This window comes from Cnephaeus nilssonii (genome assembly GCF_951640355.1).
Source record: "Cnephaeus nilssonii genome assembly, chromosome: 8".
Classification (NCBI taxonomy): domain Eukaryota; kingdom Metazoa; phylum Chordata; class Mammalia; order Chiroptera; family Vespertilionidae; genus Cnephaeus; species Cnephaeus nilssonii.
This window is the reverse complement of record NC_137079.1, coordinates 12251471-12274813: the sequence shown is the minus strand read 5'-3', so window position 1 is coordinate 12274813 and position 23343 is coordinate 12251471. Positions and strand designations below refer to the sequence as shown.

Genomic DNA, 23343 nt, shown 5'->3' with positions numbered 1-23343 from the left:
CAACAGAGTTTTCTGTAGTATTAACAGACCTTAATTTAGTTAATCTGACTCCTACTGATAGATACTTTTGTTGTTTCCAGTTTTTTACTACTTGGAAAATTCCAGTGAATATTCTTGCCCAGTTCTCTTTGTGCATTCCAAGAATATGTATTTTTTTTATTGATTTTTGAGTGAGAGAGAGAGAGAGTGATTGAGATTGATAAGTTGCCTCCCATATGCGCCTGACTGGGAATCAAACCCCTTCAACCTTTTCGGTATATAGGATGATATTCCAACTAACTGAGCCACTGACTGCATTTGTGTTTTTTAAGAGCGTACAAGAAATGGAATTGCTATGTTAGATTTTGTTAAAAATATATTTTATTGATTTTTTTTTATAGAGAGGAAGGGAGAGGGATAGAGAGTTATAAACATCAATGAGAAACATCAATCAGCCGCCTCCTGCACACCCCCTACTGGGGATGTGCCCACAACTAAGGTACATTCCCTTGACCGGAATCGAACCTGGGACCCTTCAGTCAGCAGGTAGACGCTCTATCCACTGAGCCAAACCGGTTAGGGCTGCTATGTTAGATTTTATGCACATATCAATTTTAATGGACACCGCTTAACTGCTCTCCAAAGTGACTCTATTAATTGATATCTAAGCAGTGGTGTATGAGTCCTTTTTCTCCTACCCTTGATTACATTTTTTATATTGATACACTATAGCTTGTTTAACCATTATTGGAATTGGTTTTTGGCTTTTTCCAAGTTTTCCCTAATATAAGAAAGGCTTTTGTGTAAACACATGTATACAAACACATATAAGTGTGTATATACACATGTAAATATTTTTGCTTATACAAATTATAGGTGTGGGGTACATAAACTGATAACATTGTTTACATATGGAGAAAGGAGTCAGTTGGGGACAGAGATGGAAAGAAGACTTTTCTAAATGTCTTTTTTACTTTTTTGAACTTTGATTATATGACAGTATTACCATTAGAAAAAAATAAAACAGCTTCTAAAGCAAATAATAATAGGTTGTGCTTTCTTACATATCATTGTACTTGTTAGTTACTTTCCCTTTTTTATAAGATTTCTGTCTTCAGATGTATTACCCAAAGTGGGAATAACAGAGCAGAAATGATAAATAACTTGGTGGCTTATAGATGAACCAGCTTAATTTCAGGCTTATGTTGAATCGAGATCTTTTGCTTTAGGGAGTTCCTAGGACCTAAAATACATATGAGAAACGAGGAAACTGCAACCCAGAGGGAATAAGGGGTCTCCTTCTGAAAGAGAGCAATTGAAAAAAATGATTGGTCCTGGCAGTGTGGCTCAGTTGGTTGAGTGTGGTCCTATGCATTGGAAGGTTGCTGGTTCGATTCCAGTTAGGGCACATACCCAGGTTGTGGTGCATATGGGAGGCAATTAATGAATATCAATGTTTCTCTTTCACATCTATGTTTCTCTCTCCCTCTCACTTCCACTCTCTTTAAAAAATCAATTGAAAATCGTATGTAATAAAGCGGGAATATGCTAATTGACCCTCACACCGTCGCAAAATGGAGGCACCCACAGCCAATAAGGAGAGAATATGCTAACTGACTGTCCGCCCTTAAAGATGGTGGTGCTCACAGCCAATAAGGAGGGAATATGCTAATTGGCTGTCCCGCCCTCGAAGATGGAGGAACCCAGTCCCCTCAGCCCTTCCAGGGCGCCTGCCTCTGGAGTCCCCCAGCTGCCCAGGGCCTGCTTAAGGCGCAGGCAAGCCTCAGATGGCGGCTGCCCAGCTGCCCAGGGCCGCTTGAGGCTCAGGTAACCAGGGCTGGCAGAGGCATGTGCTGCCAGCAGTGGCAGCAGCAGAGGTGTGATGGGGTGTTGCCTCCCCCTGATCGCCGGGTCGCCTCCCTTCACTGAGGGCTCCCAGACTGTGAGTGGGGGCAGGCTGGGCTGAGGGACCCCCCTCCAGTGCATGAATTTTCATGTACTGGGCCTCTAGTATATATATAAAAAAAGAAAAAATGGTAAGTTTTACTTATTTTATCTAAGGTACTCTTCATGTTCTTATATCTTTACTTATATTCTCTTTCCCAAGAAACTCAGGAGATAGTCTCAGTAGTTACATAGTTATGAGCATCTAAAGGTATTATGCTTCTTGATTAGATTAGCTTGGACAACATACATGGCCCTTATGAAACCTTATGTGTCTTAAGAGTCTACAGATGGCCATTTCTTTTAGTTCCTTAGTCTGATGAATGTGTGTCAACACAATACTTCTTTGTTTTAGTGTTTGAGTTATATCGTTTCAGTTCAGGCACTTTCATACTACCATCTGAAACAGCATGCAGTTGTTTTGTATCTTTTCTCATACTTTAATTTTTCCACTTTTTATTATCAGAAAATGTCTCATGATCTAGTTTGTTTATTCCCAAGTCCCAACCCAGTTATTTTCTAATATTTCTCTCCATAATAGTAATGAATTAGGTTAGTTTTTAGATTGCAAAGACCAGAATAACACCATCTCTAAACTTAAAATTGATTAGGCGGTTTTATAACTAAGTTATCTCTAACTTTTTAAGGTTTTATTAGAATGATGTTTGCAAAGGTTAAAGTTTTAGTTGAGGGCTTCTGAGAAAGCATGAGTAAATATAAAATATATAGAGTTAAAAATTTTTAATATACTTTTATTGATTTCAATGAGGAAGGGAGAGATAGAGAGATACAGACTCATCAGTGTGCCCTGACCTGGAATTGAACCATGACTTCCTAGTTCATAGGTCGATGCTAACCACTGACCAACACTCGCTGGGCTAGGACTAAATATTTTTAAGAAAATGCAATAGTTCACCCCAAACCTTTTTTTTTTTTTTAATTCTTCATTGTTTAAAGTATTACATATGTCTCCTTTTTTCCCCATTGACCTCTCTCTGGCCACCCATTCCCCACACCCCCTTTTTTTTTTTGAGGGCCTTCCGGTAAAAAAAATGGAAGAACTGCTAGACAAATTCAAAAAGAGCTGTGAGCACTACCCCCCAAATCTTTTAATAAGTACATTGATTTCAATAAAATATGGATCGGTTAGGAAGATAGTAACTTCAGTTGTATTTCGGGTGATTACTAATTTGAAATGGTATATTCTCATTAGTTTTTGTCTTGCAAGCCATTGGCACTTGTTTGGCAGACAAAAGCCAGTGAGGAAAGGGAAAGTTTTATGTAAGCAAGTGACAATGGGCATTGATTATTTGAATTGTTACTGTAAAAGTTAAATCTTAAGAAAAATTAATATTCAAGAATTTGCAGTTCCAGTAGTATATTTTTTATCTTCATATTCCTTGATAGCTCAGTATTTGGTCAAAATAACAAAAGGCAACTTAATATTTATCATTACTGGATAATAGGCAGCTCAGATATGTAATATACTATTTTTAGTTTCAGTACTTCATTTCTTGCCATTGGTAGAATGAACTTCAGTGTTCTCTACTACTTTCTCTGCTTCTCTAATTTTTCTTATATAACTTTGACAGACTAATGGTATTTACTAAGGTATGAATTAGATTTATCAAGATTATTTAATATAACGATGTGTTTTTAGGATGATGATGCAGCAGATCAAGGAGTTATCTCTGCCAGTACTTCACATTTGGATGATTTCTACCCAGCAGAAGAAGGCACCAAGCAAAATGCAAATAACAATAGAGGAAATGCCAATAAAACACAGAAAGACGCTGGAGTAAATGAAAAGGCAAAGTATGTTAAGCTTATAGCCTTCACTTAATAAAAATTTAGTGTCTGTTTTAGAGAAAGTACTTGGCTGGGTGTAGTGTATTACATCATGCTTAATGTTATCAGATTTACTGGAGTCCAAAATATAATGTCAATTTAATTATAGAGAGAAATTTTATGAAGCTAAACTACAGCAGCAACAGAGAGAGCTCAAACAGTTGCAGGAAGAAAGAAAGAAACTGATTAAGATTCAAGAGAAAATTCAAGCATTGCAAAAGGCATGTCCTGACCTACAGGTAAGTAGGAAATTTCTCTCTTTCTATTTGAAAAAGATGTCTAAAACCCAGTGTCAATTGAAAGTACTCTTTATTTCTGTTAATTTTATGATTAATGAAATGATTGAACTAATTAACTGTTTTAGGGATACATGTCTACACTGTGAAAGATACCACAAAGGAATTGACAGATTATTTCCACTCTTTCACTTGTTGGGTTAGCTGGCTAGAGATTCAGAACATGACTATAACTATTAAAATACTCTGGATTCACATTTCTAGGTTCCACTGAACTTCAAAGAGATCACTTTTTACAACATTGTCAGGCCTTAACTAGTGGGGAAAAAAAATCAAGATGAAGTAAAATGCCAAAGACTCGGAAAGAAAGAAAATGAACCATACTCACACATACTATGACTATGTACCAGAAAATCTTGCAATTAATTAGATTTTTTAAATGAGTTAAATAAAACCCAAAGAGTAGTTTTTCTACAAACCTTCAATAAAGAATTAAAAAATAAAATATTCTTGTTTCAGCTTTGCAGTCAGGGACTAGCATTGCCATCTTTACTGGCCTAAAATTATATAATAAAGCTCTTAAGCTATCATGTGTTATCTAAGGAAATTAAAATGTTTTATTTTTAGTTTGAATATTAACTATATATACCTTTGTTTATTAATAGTATCCCATGCTTAGGTCTTTGATATTGAACAGAGAATGAACAGTCTTTGACCATGTCAGGTAATAGGGGTAGGGTTAATATGGGAAGGAAATACCAATTCTTTTTGAGATTTTTTTTTTTCTCCCTAAAATTTATTGGTTAAGTTTATTCTTCAGTCAGGTTTTATTTTCAAAGGAAGGGAAACACATCAAATGATATTTCTAATGTAACAATTTATTTTCTAGACTGTTACCTTTTCCACTATAATCCCCTTTTCCTTGTCCCCAATCTAAACAATGTCCAGAGGAATACATACCTGAGTTGGGTTGAGTATATGAAATTTTCCACAGTAACATTTTATCAACCTCTTATCTCTCTTGTTTCTGAAGGTTGGTTACTACTCATCAGCTTTAGTCTGTGCTTTTATCTTTGTTTTATTATGTCAGATTTTCTTTGAATCATGATAGCAGTTGAGGTCTGATAACAACAAATTAAATATGTCACTAGAACCCTAGAGGAGTAGTAAAATAGCTGTTTTTATGAAATTAACATAATTGCTTTAATTCCTCATAATGTTTCTAATCCTTTTTTTAGCTGACAACCACTAGTACAGGTAATTGTCCCACAAAAAAATATATGCCAGCTGTTACTTCAACCCCAACCGTTAATGAAAATGAAACCAATGCAAGCAAATCTGCTTTTGAGCCTGACGATTCTTCAGTAGTAAATAATGAGGTATTGTATAATGTACCCTGTTGTTCTTGAGTCTTAAGTCACATATTGTTTTAAAATTTATTTTCCAAGTACAGTTGAATACAATATTATATTAGTTTCAGGTGTATAACATAGTTTATTAGACATTTATATACCTTATGAAGTAATCACCCTGGTAAGTCTAGTACCCATCTGACACTATACATAGTTGTTACAGCATTATTGACTATATATTCCCCATGCTGTATAAGTCACAACTTAAGGAGGAAACAATATCTGTGAAACATGTTTTTAAATGTAGCCTGTTTGTGTCTTTTAGCTTGGGGAGGAAATATTTTTTTCCCAAAAAGTAATTAAGTTAGGATCTCTTCAAAATAGTCTTGATCTTTAGTAGCAAATATTTGGTAGAATTATATGTAAAGGATAGTTGCAACAAATAGCAATAATTTCAGTTAGACCTATCCTTTGGTATTTTCTTTCATTTATATGTGATTTGTAGGAAACAACTTTTTCTAAATAGTTTGTATTTGGGTGCTATTTGTTTTCTTTAAGAATTAATGATTGCCTAATTTTTCTTATTTATCATTAACATTATTTTTAACCTTCATGAATATTTCAGTGTAAAAAGAATAGAGTGAGAATAGAAGTATTTGTTGGTATTGACAGTAGTATTAGCCTGTTGTCCTTTAAGGGGAAGAGAAATGCAATTACTTTATCTTTGCTCTAATTTTTAAATTAATAGCTATGGTCAGAAATGCGAAGACATGAAATTTTAAGGGAAGAGCTGCGACAGAGAAGAAAGCAGCTTGAAGCTCTGATGGCTGAACATCAGAGGAGGCAAGGTATAGCTGAAACTGTATCTCCAGTGGCTGTTTCACTGAGAAGTGATGGATCTGAAAACCTGTGCACTCCTCAACAAAGTAGAACAGACAAGTAAGAGTTGTTTAAATCACTTTTTTAACATCTACCTGCGGCTTGTAGGATAGGCAACCTTGTTTCCTTCTGCGTCACAGTACAAATTTGCTGTGGCAGTGAGGATAGTATTTAAGTATCACCTTTGAGCCTCAGTTTCACTAAGTTGAGTTACTTTCTGTTCAAAGTTCTCATAGGATCAACTTTTTAAAAAATTACTAAGACTCTTAATCAAATGGTGGTCTAGATTTTCTTGAGTGTATGACCTTTATTTTCTTAGTTAAGTTTTAAGCGTATAAAAAGAAAACTTAGTTAAGCTTTAACCTTGATACTTTCTAGTGCTATTCCATCAGGCCAGAAATAAGCACTTTTTTTAACTTAAATTGAGTATCTGCTATTTGTAAGGTTCCTAAGGATCTTAAAACATTTTATTATATAAGACATTTAGTTTTTAGGATTTAAATTTGAAATTTTCATATCAAGAATATTTCTAAAAGACTTGGTCATCTTTAATATCAGTCAATTACTATCTGAATAGTAGTGTTCAGATCTAAAATTTGGAATTCAAATGTGTTGTGACTTTACATTTTGATATTTTCAGATGGCATTTCTGGAACATTGCACCAAGCCTAACTCTTCTTCCTCTTAGAAGAACTTTTTTTATTCGTGGAGTCCCCATACATATTTAGTGATCAAACTACATCTTTAGTATTTTATTCTGTTCTGAATACCACACATTTATACTTCAAGTTCTTTGGATAGCTTTGATAAGCATCTAGATTTTAGAGTATAGGTTCTAGAATTGTAGTACCCAATATGACAGTCACTAGATAGAGTATAGAGGTAACTAAGTTAAAATTAAATAAAATAAACATTTTCTCAATTACGTCAGCCATATTTTAAGTGTTCCTTGGTTATGTGTACCTAGTGGCAACTGTGTTGGACAGCACAGATATAGATCATCACTACTGTTCAGAGAATGGTATTGGACAAGAATGGTATTGATCTAGAAAACTGTCATTCACAAGGAAAGGAAAGTTGAGAAAGGTTTAGTTTAGGAAAAAATATCAGAGGATATTATTACTGTTTTAATTGGAAGAATTGTTTTATGGAAGGCAGAGGAAATATATTCCATATATAATTTAGAATACTACTCATATCATAGTTACTAAGATTAAATGAGATTTTATATACACACACGCACATGTGCATGTACATATATATTTGGTACAGTGTCTGGCACATGGTGGTAAAGTATTTAGCTCATCTCCAGAATGATCTCTTGGTTTTTTTGTCTCTTAATCTCTAGAACAATGGCAACTTGGGGAGGTTCTACCCAGTGTGCACTAGATGAAGAAGGAGATGAAGATGGTTACCTTTCTGAAGGAGTTGTTCGGACAGATGAAGAGGAGGAAGAAGAAGAGCAAGATGCCAGTTCCAATGATAACTTTTCTCTGTATTCTCCTAACAGCATGAATCATAACTCTTACAGTGTAAAGGAAACTAAAAATAGGTTAGTTTCTGTTTTAATTCTTCGCTTGATTTGAAGAGTTTCAGGTTTTTCTGACACCAAGAAATTCTTTGATTCCCTGAACCGACGGGGGATCCTACAGTATAGTTCAGTTCTGACACTTAACTAGTTGGAGTTAGGGCAGACTCCACAAGTTAAGGTGTTCAGTCTGCCAAGACTGCTGTCACTTCTGATGCCAGTCATAAGTCCCCAGGGAACCGACCTTTCTGTCTGACATGGCTACTAATTTGGGGGTTCCCACAACCCCTCTTCAGGTTTCGTAATTTCCTAAAACAACTCACAGAACTTAGGAAAATGCTTACATGTATTGGTTTATTATGAAGGATACAACTCAGGACCAGCCAAATGGAAGAGATTTATAGGGCAAGGTTTGAGGGATGGGGTTGCAGAGCTTCAGTGCCCTCTCTGGATGCACCATCCTCCCTGCACTCCAGTGTGTTCACCAATCCAGAAGCTCAGCTAACCAGTGCTTTGTTTAGTGGTTTAATGGAGGCTTCATTTCACAGGCTTAGTTGATTAAATCATTGGCTATAGACAATCCAGCTTAATTACTGGCCCCTCCTCTATCGTCCTTGGAGTTTGGGAAATAGGGCTGAAAGTTCCAACTTCTGTAGTCGCCTGGCTGGTTTTCCTGGCCATCAGGTCCCCTCATGAAGCTACCTCGGGCCTGCCAAGAGGTATTAGCAGAAACTCAGATATGCTGGAAAGGGACACTTTATGAAAAACACAGGATACTCAGGGAATGCCAAGAGTTATAGGAGCTTTGCTGGAAACCTGGGACAAATATTTTTTAATTGAATTTATTGGGAGTTTTATGTGTATAATTCTATTTTAAATTTTTATTTTTTAAGTATTTATTAAATTGATTGGGGTGACATTGGTCAACATGAACATACAGGTTTTAGGTATGGATTTCTGTGTTACAAAATCTGTATCTTGATCATGTGCCCACCATCCAAAGTCAAATCTTCTCCTGTCACCTTATATTAGGACCCCTTTCCTTCTCTCCCTCTATCCCTTCCCTCTGGTGATCACCACACTGCTGTTCGTGTTCACGAGTTTCAGTTTTATCTCCCACATGATTGAAATCATATCGTTCTTAGCTTTTTCTAACTGACTCATTTCACTTAGCATAATGTTATCAAGGTCTATCCATGTTACTGCAAATGGCAGTATTTCATCATTTTGGCTGAATAATATTCCATTGTGTATATGTACCATGTCTTCTTTGTCCATTCTTCTATTGCGGGACACTTTGGTTGTTTCTATGTCTTGGCCACCGTGAATGATGATGCAGTGAACATAGGGGTGCATATATCTTTGTGAATACATGATTTCGAGTTTTTCGGGTATATACCCAGGAGAGGGATTGCTTGGTCGTATGGTAGCTCTATTTGTATAATTCTGTAATATATTATCTGTATATTGTATTGTGTATTCACCACTCCATGTCAAGTCTCCTTCCATCACCATTTATGCTCCCTATACTTTCTTCTACCTCACCCAAGCCCCCTTTCCCTCTGGTAATCACCATGCTGTTGTCTGTCTATGAGTTCTTCTTCTTCTTCCTCTTTCTCTTCCTCTTCCTCTTCCTCTTCTTCTTCCTCCTCCTCCTCCTCCTCCTCCTCTTCCTCCTCCCCCTCCCCCACCCTCCTCCTCCTCCTCCTCCTCCTCCTCCAGCTCATCATTGGTGTTTCTCACTCCCTCTTCCTTCCTCTCTGAAATCAATAAAAATATATTTTAAAAATAAAAAATAAATAAAAATCATAGTGAAAAAAGTCTGTACAAAGATACTCATTATATTGTTATTTACAATAGTGAAAAATGTTTGATGAGTAAAAGATGGTGAAGTAATTCCACCTGATGTTGTATTGTGGCTAAGCTTATAACATGAAGAATGGAAAAATGCTTGTGATATATTTTTATATAAAATATATGTATATTTTATACAGAATTAATATGGACACTTCTGTTTAAGACATAAGTGAAAAACACTGGAAAAGAGTAAAATATGATAATTGTATAAGGCTAAAAACCTAGAATCTTTATCCCCTTTATTTTTCATGCTTTTTGAGTTCTTTAACTTAAAAAGAGAATACTGGCCTGTGGTTTGTTGCCAGATTTTAAAAACGAAGTAATTATATATGATGACCTAATGCTTTAAATCTTGTATTAGATGGAAGAATAATCGCCGTTTTCCAGAAGATGGAAATTGTCGTCCATTAGCCAAGACAAGACAACAGAATATCAGCATGCAACGTCAGGAAAACCTTCGTTGGGTGTCAGAACTCTCGTATGTAGAAGAGAAAGAACAATGGCAAGAACAAATTAATCAGCTAAAGAAACAGCTTGATTTCAGTGTCAGTATTTGTCAGACTTTGATGCAAGACCAGCAGGTAAAGTTCACTATGAAAGTAAAAAATTTTTTATCTTGTTTTTGAAGCAGTCCACACTTTTCTCAAGTCATTAGTAAAATATTACGAAATATTTTTTTTTTCCCATAGGCTCTATCTTGTCTGCTCCAAACTCTCCTCACAGGTCCCTACAGTGTTATGCCCAGCAATGTTGCATCTCCTCAAGTGCACCTTATAATGCACCAGTTGAACCAGTGCTACACTCAGCTGACATGGCAACAGAATAATGTACAAAGGTAATCAGTTTCTTGGAAACAGTGAAACTCTTACAGTAAGTGCTAAAGCTGAGCAGGGGTATTGCAGTTACCTTCTGGGACAAAGGGCATGAGCCAAATTATAGATGCAAATATTCTCTGTCACCTGAGAATTTTATAAGCAGTGATTTGCGCAATATTCACCTTTAATATTGTGGACTTGTCTTATGTTTATAAAATTTTATACACTTACATTAGGTGAATTATATGGTGTGTAACATACCTCAGTAAAGCAGCAGACAAGAAAAAGAGTTTCTTATAATTATATCTACTATCTAATAGAAATGCTAAGTGCAGTTTTTGATCCTAAGGCTGTTATTGAATTAAGCCTGCAGGACAAGCAAATATTTGTTGTAGTGAGTATCAGAGTAGTCAGTCAGTTTTGCATGAATCACTTCTTACACATATTCGTTCTGAATGTACTGTAAGTAGATGTTAATATAACTGATTTTTAAATTACCATCTTTTTAAATTTTTATAGATTGAAACAAATGCTAAATGAACTTATGCACCAACAAAATCAGCATCCAGAAAAACCTGGAAGCAAGAAAAGAGGCAGTAATGCACCACACCCTCCTTCTCCCAGTTTATTTTGTCCTTTCAGCTTTCCAACACAGCCTGTAAATCTGTTTAACCTACCTGGGTTTACTAATTTTTCATCATTTGCACCAGGTAAGTGACTGAAAACCTAATGGAAAAATAAGAACAAAAGCGTCTGAGAGTATTGTTTGTCCGTTGCATGGATATTTATCAGTCTCTTTTGGACTGGTAGGAAATACTTGCAAAGAAAGTTAGAAACTCTTCTCTACTTTGATTCTTTATAGTGAAAATTTAAGTTTATTATGGTTGCTAATGGAATTAAGTAAACAATTATGAATTACTAGAAGCCCGGTGCATGAAATTCGTGCGCGGCGGGGGTTGTCCCTCAGCCCAGCCTGTACCCTCTCCAATCTGGGACTCCTGGAGGGATGTCCGACTGCCCGTTTAGGCCCGATCCCACCAGGATCGGGCCTAAACGGGCAGTCGGACATCCCTCTCACAATCCAGGACTGCTGGCTCCCAACTGCTTGCCTGCCTGCCTTCCTGATTGCCCCTAACCACTTCTGCCTGCCAGCCTGATCACCCCCTAACCACTCCGTTGCCAGCCTGGTTGATGCTTAACTGCTCCCCTGCCAGCCTGTTTGCCCCCAACTTCCCTCCTCTGCCAGCCTGGTCACCCCTAACTGCCCTCTCCTGCAGGGTTGATTACCTCCAACTGCCCTCCCTTGCAAGCCTGGTCCCTCTCAACTGCCCTCCCTTGCAGGCCGGGTGCCTCCCAACTGCCCTCTCCTGCTGGCCATCTTGTGTCCACATGGGGGCAGGATCTTTGACCACATGGGGGCAGCTATATTGTGTGTTGCAGTGATGATCAATCTGTATATTACTCTTTTATTAGATGGATAGAGGCCTGGTACAGGGATGGGGGCCAGCTGGTTTGCCCTGAAGGGCGTCCCGGATCAGGTGGGGGTTCCCTTGGGGCGTGGGGCGGCCTGAGCGAGGGGCCTGTGGTGGTTTGCAGGCCGGCCACGCCCCCTGGCAACCCAAGGGGAGGCCCTGGTATCTGGAATTTATTTTCCTTCTACAATTGAATCTTTGTAGCCTGGAGTGGAGCCAAGCCTGCTGCTCCCTCCGGGGCGGCAGCCATTTCTGTGGCAGTTAATTCACCTTCTACAATTGAAACTTAGTTGCCTTAAGCGGGTGAGCCCCGCCAGGGTGTGCGGAAAGCTTTGCTTCCCCTGTTGCCGCCGGCAACCCTGGCCTGCTCTCTCAAGCTCCATTCTGCCGCCATTTGTTTGAATTTGTTTACCTTCTATAATTGAAACTTTGTAGCTTGAGTGGAGGCTTAGGCCTGCAACGGCTATGGAAAGCTTGGCTTGTTCTGTTACCTGGGAAACCTTGCTCTCTGGCTGTAGCCATCTTGGATGGGATTAATTTGCATACTCACCCAGATTGGCTGGAGGGCGTGGCTTGGCTGATGGGCGTGGCTTATGTAGCAGAGTGATGGTTAATTTGCATATTACCATTTTATTAGAGAGGATTGCTAAGTCTTATATCTTTGAGTTATTTAACAACTATTAAGGACAAAGGGAATTGATGTATTCAGTGGCTACTGTACATCAGACACTGTAAAACATAAAGTAAAGATGAATAACAGTGTTCTTGTAGAGGAGCTTCATGTCTCGGCAGGGAGATATACTGCTAGGCTAAAGGTGAGTGCTTAGTTTAGGCTTACATTTCATTTTATTCAGCTTAGGCTTTTATTCAGATGTTTTTCTGCACACATTATGTGCCAGACACTATATACTAGTAAATGACTGGATTCAAAGATGGTTAAAACTAATGCTTTAATGAATTTTAAGTCTAGTGAGGAAGCTAAGGATGTTAATAAATGCCTAGTGCAGTACCGCAGATACAAATGAGGTGAGTGACCTACTCTTACTTGGGGCAATAGATCATCAGGAAATGTATTTTTTCCAGAAAAATATGTTATTTAAGCTAAAAAATGAATAGAAGTTATTTCCAGGGAGTAAAAGGGAAAGAAAGGGCTTTCTAATCAATGGAACCACTTAGAGTTACAAAGCAATGGAACAGTATATCACTTAGGGAATTTAGAGGTCAGTAAGTATGGCTGCTGTTTAGGGCCATGGCAGGTAAGAGTAATTGATATGGCTGGAGAGCAGCACAGGCCTTTTGTGTCTGTTTCCTCATGGGTAAAACAAAGATTACGTCTATTTTATAGTGTTGTTTTAAGCATTGAATGAAAGGACATGCAGAATAGAGTCTGCATGCAGAGTAGAGTCTGACACCCTGTAATAATTTGATGTTAGGTACTCTTATTCTTACCTTTTAAGGGGATGTGATCATTTTTTTTTTTTTATCACTAATGCTGAAACAGAGTTGGCTGAGCTATAAACTGTGATTTAATAAAAGACTTAGTTTCTTTTAATGAACAATTTCTTGTTTTGGTAAATCTGAATGGCACATTTAATTAAAACTGTCTTGCCCTAGCCAGTTTGCTCAGTGGATAGAGCGTCAGCCTGCGGGCTGAAGGGTCCCAGGTTCGATTCTGGCCAAGGGCATATACCTGGGTTGCAGGCTCGATCCCCAGTGGGGGGCATGCGGGAGGCAGCCCATCAATGATTCTCATCATTGATGTTTCTATCTTTCTCTCTCTACCTCTTCCTTCCTCTCTGAAAAAGAAAAAAAAAACTGTCTTATTTCATATTAAGGCTAAAGGTACTTTATTGTCATCTTACCCATTGCTTTTATTTACTAGGTATGAATTTCAGCCCTTTATTTTCTTCTAATTGTGGAGATTTTTCTCAGAATATTTCTACACCCACTGAACAACAGCAACCATTAGCCCAGAATTCTTCAGGGAAAACAGAATACATGGCCTTTCCAAAACCTTTTGAAAGCAATTCTTCTATTGGAGCAGAAAAACAAAGGTAACTCAATTGCAAACATAATTCATTATGTTTAATAGATCACATTAATCTTTTTTTTATTACACTTAATTATATATAATTTGAAAACACAGGTAGGGAGTATGTTTGTGATTGTTTGTCCTGGTAGTGTCGGGATTATGAAAGTTTGACCTCTCACCAGATGTGTCTCAGGCATATACCTGCCCTGGTACAAGAGCAGGTCAGAGTTTTGATCAGGGTGTCCTATGAGATTCATTTTGAAAGGATAAGACCTTACCCATACAGTATCTTTTGGGCTTGATTTGATATCTGTCTTTAAGTTCACGGATTTCAGTAAAAACTAATATTAATTACTAGAGGATAGTTGTAAAGTGATGGCACTTTTGATTCAGATAAGAATGAGTTCCTAAGGCTTACCCAAATGTAATGTTGAGTACTGTTTTATTATAGAGACAACTTTAGACAAGAAAGTTGTAGTGATATATGGTATCACTTCAACTAGGAGTCCTATGATTGACCTCTCTGACTTTGCTTTTCTTAGCTGTACTAACCATTTTTTTCCATTAAATCTCATGGTGCTTTATAAAAGAGTCTAACAGTGTTCAGTTGTCTTTCAGAAATGATGGCTGAGTGAATCTCCGTAATAAGCAATAAACATTTTTTCAAAGCTTTAGTGAATAGCCTACCTTCTATAAAGTTCCTACTTTCTGTAAAGTTCCTACTTCATTATTATCCATATTTTATATATAACTGGTGGTAAAAAAGGATGGCTATGGATATCTTAATAAGGTTTTAGATATTTGACCTACTTCAGATTATACCTAATCTCCTCCCCAAAATCTCAACTAGTATAGGTTGCCTGAATTGAATGGCTGGAGATAATAAGAGGTCAGGTGGAACATTATAATCTTGAGCTAGGGTTAGAAAACTTTTCCTGTAAAGGGCTAGGTAGTAAATATTACTGTGCCTTTCGTACCGATTCATCTCTGCCATTTTTGTACAAAAGCAGCCATAACAGTATGTAAACACATGAGTGGCTGTGTTCCAGCAACACTTTATGGGCACTAAAACGTAAATTTTATATACTAATAATTGTCACAAACTTTACTCCTTTGATTTTATTTTTTCAACCATGTATGAATATAAACATCCTATTAGCTCTCAGGCCATACAAAGAAACAGCAGGCTCAATTTGGCCTGTAATCTAGGTTGGCTAACTTTGTCTAACCTCTATAAGTAAATCAGTGTCTCCCAAATTACGCTTTTAGGACTGGAACACTGTTGTTTATGTCAGGTTCTGTGATAAAAGGTTTTGGACATCTCACTGTGATCCCTTTTAAGATATTTTATAAAGTACATTGCCGTATTAAAAATTCTGAGGAATCCTGTTTAACTTTGTTTTGACTCTTTTTTTTCAAATTAGATGTCCAGTGACTACCTATTAAAATATTAAGGATGCCAGTGTTTAGCAGGTAAAATTTGAAAATGACACTGGACCAATAGAACTAAACTATACTTGATGTGTGGAGAAAGAAATTACTAGTTGCATGGCCATTGTTTTTACGAAATTCTGGTTCTAGTTGAACTACTGTAAGTGACACAGATCCATGTATGTTTCATACACTCTGCTTCAGCTCTTCCTCCAAGTTTTTTGTGTTTTCCTTATATGTCCCATCCTTTCTTGAGTTTTCTTTTGTAGTCTTTTCTGTTACGAATGCTAGATCTTTGGTTTGGGACTTTTGCTAGTGAGAAGGGTTTAATATTGAAGTTAGATCATTTAGAACACTAAACTGTAAAATATTTATATACTTAATGCATATTTTGTGAAAATATTTTTATAGTCCTTTGACTATTTACTGAAATCTAGTAAACTATAAGTTAAGTACTATATCTGGAGTTTTTTATAAACACAGAAACTATCATTGTACCCTCTAAAAGCTTATTTTCTTTGGTGTAAGGAATCAAAAGCAGCCCGCAGAGGAGGTGGAAGACAGTAGGACACCATGGTTATATGACCAAGAAGGTGAAGTAGAAAAACCATTCAAGACTGGATTTGCAGTGTCTGTGGAGAAAACTACAAATAGTAATCGCAAAGATCAATTAGATACCAGCATGAGAAGACGCCAGTTTGATGAAGAATCCTTAGAAAGCTTTAGCAGCATGCCTGATCCAGTAGATCCAACCACAGTAACGAAAACGTTTAAGACAAGAAAAGCATCTGCACAGGCCAGCCTGGCATCTAAAGACAAAACTCCCAAATCAAAGAGTAAGAAGAGGCATTCTGCTCAGCTGAAAAGCAGAATTAAAAATAGTGGTAAGTATTTAAATTTGTTGAATATTGATCAGTGTGAATGTTGGTGACTTTATTCTGGCATATTTAATTTCAGTATGGTTAGATGGGTGGGCACTGTTCTAGATATAAACATTGCATTTCTTCTTTTTTTTGGTTCTTATATTTCTTATATATGTGTTTACTGTGAACTCAGAAGATATTTTTTTCCAAATCTTGTAGGTTATTTAAAAGTTGCTAAAGTTCAAGTTTTACTGTTATATTTTAATATTACATCTTGTCCTACATTCAGCACTTAGTCATGCTTCTGGTTAGGTCCTTGATATGATTTATTGCAATCTTTGAATACCATATAGATGAAACTGCTTTTAAAACAAGTTTGCTCTTACCCTTCCTGAACCTTAGTTAATAAGGTTTAACATTAACCCATATTTTATTGAATCTTGCCATTGAATATCATATAAACGTTCTCTTTATAGTGTTAACTACATGTCACTTTAAATTTCTTTTCTGTGATTTTAAACGTTTTTCTATGATTTTTAAATAATTTAATGAAGGTTACACTCGGTCTGGGGAGGGACCTGAAAGTGCGTTCCTAATAAGCTCCCATGTATTGCCAGTAGTGGCCTGTGGACTACACTCTTGAGTATCAGGGTCTGACAGGATCCTTGGTAAACGTGGCCATGTCTGCCTACCCTCAAAATACTGGTGTGTTTGTGTTTTCGAAACCACTTTATTCTGAGGAATTACGCTTTTTATATATGCTGTGCAGCTTTTTTACTTCAAGGCAAAGATTAACATTCTGATCTACATGCTCTCTTTTCTCATATTTAAGTGTAAAAATACCTGCCAAAACATGTGTTCACATTTGATCAAGACCCATCTGTAAGGCACCCTCACAAAAATAAAAGACTTAATAGCACAACCAAACTAATATGTAACAAAATCAAGTGAGTCATCTAAGTTCTTGGTATTCAAACTGTGAGTTATGGAGAGCAGATGGCATCATTAGAAGCTTATTACAAACGCAGACTCTTGGCCCTTCTTGATACCAACTGAATGGATGCGCATTGTTTTTCAATGTGCATGTTAGCAAGATTTGGATGTCTTAATATGTATAGATATACATAAAATCTGAGAAACACTGAGCTAGGCCATAATTTATGTTGCTTTTGTTCTCTTGATGGCACAGGAATAACCATGATCTCTTAGAAAAAATAATGCTTACTCTGCTGTAAAGGAAGTGGTGAGGGAGGTGGAGTGGATGGAGAGAAGATTGGAAAGCATTCCAAACAAGAAAGTATAGAGTCAGAACAAAGCTGGAAGGAGAAATGAGAGGAACGGGTAGGAGTAGGAGATGACAAATACACCAGTGTGGTGGGACTTGGTTGCTGTCTTAAGAGATGTAGTACAGACAGTTGTGCTGTCTCAGATTTACTAGACTGAACTGTGTGGATATTTTTTGCAAATGTTGACAGTCTTACAGAAGTGGCATGCTAAATCTTTGTTTAACTTTGTTTCCTGTGATGTAGTATATTTTAATCTTTACAAACTATTTATATGTAAAGATGCATTTTACTGTATGTGAAATAAGATATTACAAATTATGTGATGATTATCTTTTAACCTTTTGCACTCGGATGTCGAGTGTGACTCAACACGGTTAGCATTAGAATAAAGGAATCGAGAAAAAAGCAAGCGAGTGCAAAGGGTTAAACTTCAATTCACATTCACACTTAGTGAGTTGAACATGATTTCTTGCCTTGCTGGATGTTATCAAACCTATCATTTGGTTACCAGACCCATAATATGGTTACAGTCCACCAGGCCCATTTCCTCTTTTGATATGATTAGAGAGAATAGGAGCATATATTTTAGATATTCCTCTTTTTTTTTTCTGGGAATATTGGGTAGAATTGTTAATGTGCTGACTTCTGGGTTCTGTCCATCCCTGAATCTTTTAATTTCTTCCCTTCTCCCCCTCCTATGACTCATTAATGAAGATTGAGATGAAATAGATGTTAAGCATTAGGCACGGCCTGTAAAGAAACAGCCCTTTTTAGATTCAGAGAATTTATTACTTATATAAATAGAGAAAGGAGAAGTAGCTAAAGGTGCCAGTTCCCTATGTCATTTATTCCACACACCATAAGGGCAACACTGAAAAAGGGCTAGATGACAAGTATCACATACATGAGTGGTAGATACCTATTGCTGAGGAGCCAATGCTTATGCTGTAGCCAAGCCACTCTGTAGAATGGAGTTGTGCCCGTGGGGTAGCAGAAAGGTGTCATGTCATCAGAATCAGGGAGAAGATGGAAAACGCTCAACAGTTTTCGAGGGGAAAGGGGGAGGCGAGTGAAAATGGCCACATAGCAGCTTCTCACAAGCCTCCCGTACTCTTGTGTTCCATGTTCCAAGAGGATTATTATAAGGCCTTCAGCCAAGCCTTAGAGTCAGCTGCAGTTCAGTACTTTCCTGTGAGGCTTTTGTGGATACATGCAGGGTCCCCACGGTGCCATGGCTGAGCTGTTTACGTACAGTGGACACAACTAGAAGTACTGTTTCTTCTAGCTATGTCAGCCACTCATGCTGAGAAAAAGAGAATGAGTGTAAGGGAAGGAGTGATGAAGTGGGATAGGGGATGACACTTTTACAGTAATGAATGTCATGTGTTGTTATTCTGGCTGACTTAGCCAATGTTCCTCTGAAGTATTATTAATTTTCATTAAGTCTCCTGTTCTCCCTGGAGGATTACTATTAAAGTGCCCAAGAGAGAACTAATTCAGTCACACTAGTATCATACCTTTGGAAATCTAGCCTTGATGTTTTTCATTTGGGACTCAGAACACCATAGTTGTGTGTGTGTGTGTGTGTGTGTGTGTGTGTGTGTGTGTGTGTGTGTGTGTTTAATCTTTTTATAGCATTTTAATTATAGCACACTTCTTTCCAGTTTCAGCTGTTTTGGAGTGTGAGTTTGTCTTTGAAGTGCCTACTGGGGCTACCCAAAGAGAATTTTGTGTATGCCACATAGTGTATATTTTAATTTTCTATTAGAATTCATTCAGCACTTTTTTATTCAGTAATAGTAGTTAGAAGCTTAATTTCATAAATTCTGTGAAGGTCAAACATAACCAAGAGAGCTCTTTTCCTGTAAGTTTTGAACAGAATGAATGAGCATGGCTAGACTAGTCAGAGAGACCAATGAAGAAACCAGGAACCTAAATATGAGATGATGAAGTCCTAACTGGAAAAATGGCTTTAGAAATAGAAAGGGAAGGTTGACTCCAGATAAGATATCACAGAGATAAAATAACCATATATTGGGGACTTGTTGTTAGCAGAGCAACTGCTGTGATTGGGAAGCTGTAAGCAGCAAGGCTTTATTTAGGGTCTGCTGGCTCTTTCTGAGAGTGTCTAGGGCAAAGATCAGAATTCTATGGTTCTTGGGAAACATTTGGTTGTGGAGATCCATGCAACTCTTTCTGTTGTTGAAAACTCTCTATGCTGTAATTTACATCTCTGTGACTATTCTGTAACTACCAATTCGTATTTCTTAATCCCTTCACCCTTTTCACCCAGCTTCCTCACCACCCTCCCCCACTCTGGCAATGGTTTTCTGTATCTGAGTCTATTTCTGAGAGCCCAAGGGATACTGGAAAATAGCTCCTAAAGTAACTGGTAAATATTTTTCTCTATTATAGTAATACCCAGTAGAAATGGAAGTGGGAGGAAATATTCTCATTTTAGTATCCAAAACTACTGGAGGAAATTTTTCTTAGGAGTAAATTTAACAAGGAAAGTCCTAGTTTTGTAAAAAATTATAAAATATTTTTGAAGAACACGAAACAAGAATGAACAAATGTAAAAAACACAACCATGCTCTTAGATGAGAATGAATAAGTTATTAAATATTACTTCTCAAATTAATAAATGCTTTCAATGTGATTCTGTTTTGAATCCCCAAAGATTGTTTTCAAAATTGGGGGGAAAATTTTTACGGCTTATCTGGAAGGACAAATGTCCAAGAATAGCCAAGGAAAGCTAGGCAGGACTTGCCTTACCAGTTGTTAAAACACACTGTAAAACTTTTGTGGCTAAAAGAATGAAAATGGCATTGGAATAGACAGAATACCCAGGAATAAAACCCAATAAATAGGGAGATTTAATATGTTAACTAAGGTTACATTTTTTAAAATATATTTTTTATTGTTGATAGTATTACAGATATCTCCCATTTGTCCCCTCTCCCACCCCCCACCCTCCCCAGTCCTTACCTCCCTCTTCACCTACCCCCCCACTCCCCGGGTCTTCACTATCCTGTTGCAAGGTTAAAATTTAATTAATTGGGCAAAGGGGTATGTATAACCAACTATTCATGTGGAACAAAATAAAGTTGAATTCCTACTTGTGCCATATACCAAAATAAATGTTAAAAGAAAAAAAAGAAATTTAGAAGGAAAATTTAGTAGAATATATGTATAACCTATGGGTGGGCAAGACTTTTTAGACTAAGTCATTACATAAAAGGTATAGTAAGAAGGCAGGCATATTTGACTATTTAGTGCCCATTATTCTTCTCTGTGTTGGACATTTTGTATAGATTGGATCTAATTTTTTTTCTTGTATTTTTTAATACTGAAAAGTTGTTAACTTAAAGTCTAATAGAGAATTTGGGTCATATTAGATATACTCATTAAGATGGGTATCAAAGGACAATGAGTGATAGAATATATTACTGTTACCTCATGCTTCCAAAGATTATTGCAAAGATATCTCCAAGACATTTCATTTACTCTTTCATATTCTATTTATACCAGGCCTTCACAGCATGCTCAATTGAGTTACCTGTACTAGTTCACTATGGAAATCAGTTTCCCTTTCAGTTTGAATTAGTTACAACTGATAACAGTTGTCACTTTTTTTACTTAAGGGTATGAAAGTGCCAGTATGTCTAGCACATGCGAACCTTGCAAAAATAGGAACAGACATTCAGCCCAGACTGAAGAGCCTGTTCAAGCAAAAGTGTCCAGCAGAAAGAGTCATGAGCAGCTGGAAAAAATAATAAAATGTTGTAGGTCTGCAGAAATGTCTTCAGGTATGTTCTTTTTTGGTTTGCTTTAATTTAAGGACTTCTTCATCTTACATTTGAAAAGCTGTACTAAAACAAGTCTTAAAATTGGTCTATCACACTTTTCTATCTGTAGAACAGTACACATTTTTTTTATATCAAGAAATGTAAACCAGAACTTTTTTATTGTTGTTATGATATTAGCTCTTGACTTGTTTTTCTAAAATTCTAGACAGAAAAGTATGGTTAACATTAACTTGGAAATCCTAATTGAAATTCTGAAAATCTTCTCTGAATAAGAATTCAGATAAACAATCATGCCATTTTCCTGCTTCAAACCATGCCTGCAGGAGAAAGTCCATATGCCATAATGTAATATATCTGTCCAGCAGAGATTCCTTCCTGCCTCTCCAGTCTCATTTCTCATCACCTCCTGTCTTAAACCTACTCCTTTAGTGGCACAGAACTGAAATGTTCCTATAGCTGTCATGCTGTATGTTACCTCAGCAGTTGTTTTTTTCTGCCTCAAGTCCTTTTTGCTCTTTGTGAGAGCCCTTTCCTCTGCTGGTCTCGTAAATAAAATCTTAATTCTGTAACTCTGAACTTGCATCTAAATGCAAGCTGGGATAGGTTTCCCTTCTTCTTTGTTTTTGTTGTAGCCTGTGTAAACCTCTTTTGTTGCCTGTATCACATTGTCTGGTATTTACCTGTTTAAGTGTCTGTATCGCCTTTTGAGTCCCTTGGCAACAGATACTGCCTTTTCATATTTGTTAAATGTTAGTGTGATACCTGACACATGGCAGTCACTCAGTAAGTGTTTATTGGATGAATGGAGTCATATGTATTTGCCACTGTTTTAGTTTAAATAAGCACTGGTACTTTCATAATCTATAAAGAATAAGTACATCTCAAAGAAATGTGGAGAGGAAGGGAGGTAGTAAATATTGACTGTCCGTTTTCAGTTGCCAATAAGATCCTTAGTGAAAATGATAATTGCAGCTACCATTTGTATTATGCTTCATTGTTTACAAATTTAACAAATTACTCATCTCATTTGAGCTTCATAATCCTGTGAATTGTTTTTATTTCCATTTGTAGATGAGTATACATGGTCAGAGAGGGTATCTGACTTTTTTACAACACTCAAAAAAGGGCCAGTAATATAAACTGGCGCAGTTTTTTATCAAAAAAAGTCATGCCCTTAACTCAGTAATTCTACTGTAGGCATCCATCCTAAGGAAACAAATGGGAAAAAATAAATTGAGATTTATTGTTGTTTGAACTGTATGATTTCAACTATGTTTTGTTTTTTTCAACTATGTTTAAACAAAAATCTGAATGCAAAAGCACAAAAAAAATGTATCAAAATGTTAATAGTGGTTTTATCATCTTTAAACTTTTCTATATTTTCTAAAATTTTATAGTATTTATTACTTTTGTAATCACTTTTATTACTTTTTTTTTTTAAATGACTTCCTTAAGGTCATATTGCTTAGAAATGGTAGAGCTGAAGTTTTCATCCTGGTCTGTTAAGTCTCTTTTTGGCAAAAATATCAATTTTATTGTCCTGACCCTGAAATTTTAGCAAAATTTTATAATTTTCATCTCCTTTCACTATCTTTATCAAATAGTGATGTCTTCAAAAGTAAACGTTTGGATGGAGGTTAGGTAAAGGTACTAAATTGAAAGGATATCAGTTACATAAATTGATTGTTGGTCAGATCTTACTGTCACTTATTAAAAGAAAATGATTGAATTTTAGTGAATTGAAAAATGTTTGAATAGTGTAAATATACCTTTGTGTGTATTTACATGCTTTCTAAAAACACTTTTTAGTATTAACCATCACCCTAAAATTCTTAACAGCATGTAACAGTTTTTGTTATATGATTATTAGAGAGTAACATATATGACTGCTGGTATTAAAGTATACAGTCCTCCTCTCCCTAAGGAGAAGTGAAAGGTTCACCTGGATGCGTATACTTCTAAGTGAATGATAGAAGTTTATTATGATCACTATCAGGCACTTTAATAGAAGT

General features: G+C 36.6%; 1 protein-coding gene across 26 annotated transcripts in view; it reads left to right on the top strand.

Annotated features, from left to right (window-relative positions):
- Positions 1-23343, top strand: part of PCM1 (pericentriolar material 1) — an 86940-nt gene that overhangs the window by 34353 nt on the left and 29244 nt on the right. For 22 of the 26 annotated variants that reach the window (XM_079779537.1, XM_079779529.1, XM_079779542.1 and 19 more), the window contains 11 exons: positions 3584-3738; positions 3881-4010; positions 5246-5386; positions 6108-6298; positions 7587-7790; positions 9985-10204; positions 10313-10458; positions 10958-11148; positions 13793-13964; positions 15902-16257; positions 21167-21331. In XM_079779537.1, coding sequence (XP_079635663.1) covers positions 3584-3738; positions 3881-4010; positions 5246-5386; positions 6108-6298; positions 7587-7790; positions 9985-10204; positions 10313-10458; positions 10958-11148; positions 13793-13964; positions 15902-16257; positions 21167-21331 — 2071 coding nt within the window. The remainder of the gene's footprint in view (positions 1-3583; positions 3739-3880; positions 4011-5245; positions 5387-6107; positions 6299-7586; positions 7791-9984; positions 10205-10312; positions 10459-10957; positions 11149-13792; positions 13965-15901; positions 16258-21166; positions 21332-23343) is intronic. The other 4 variants (XM_079779522.1, XM_079779535.1, XM_079779531.1 and 1 more) reach the window with 1 other exon arrangement.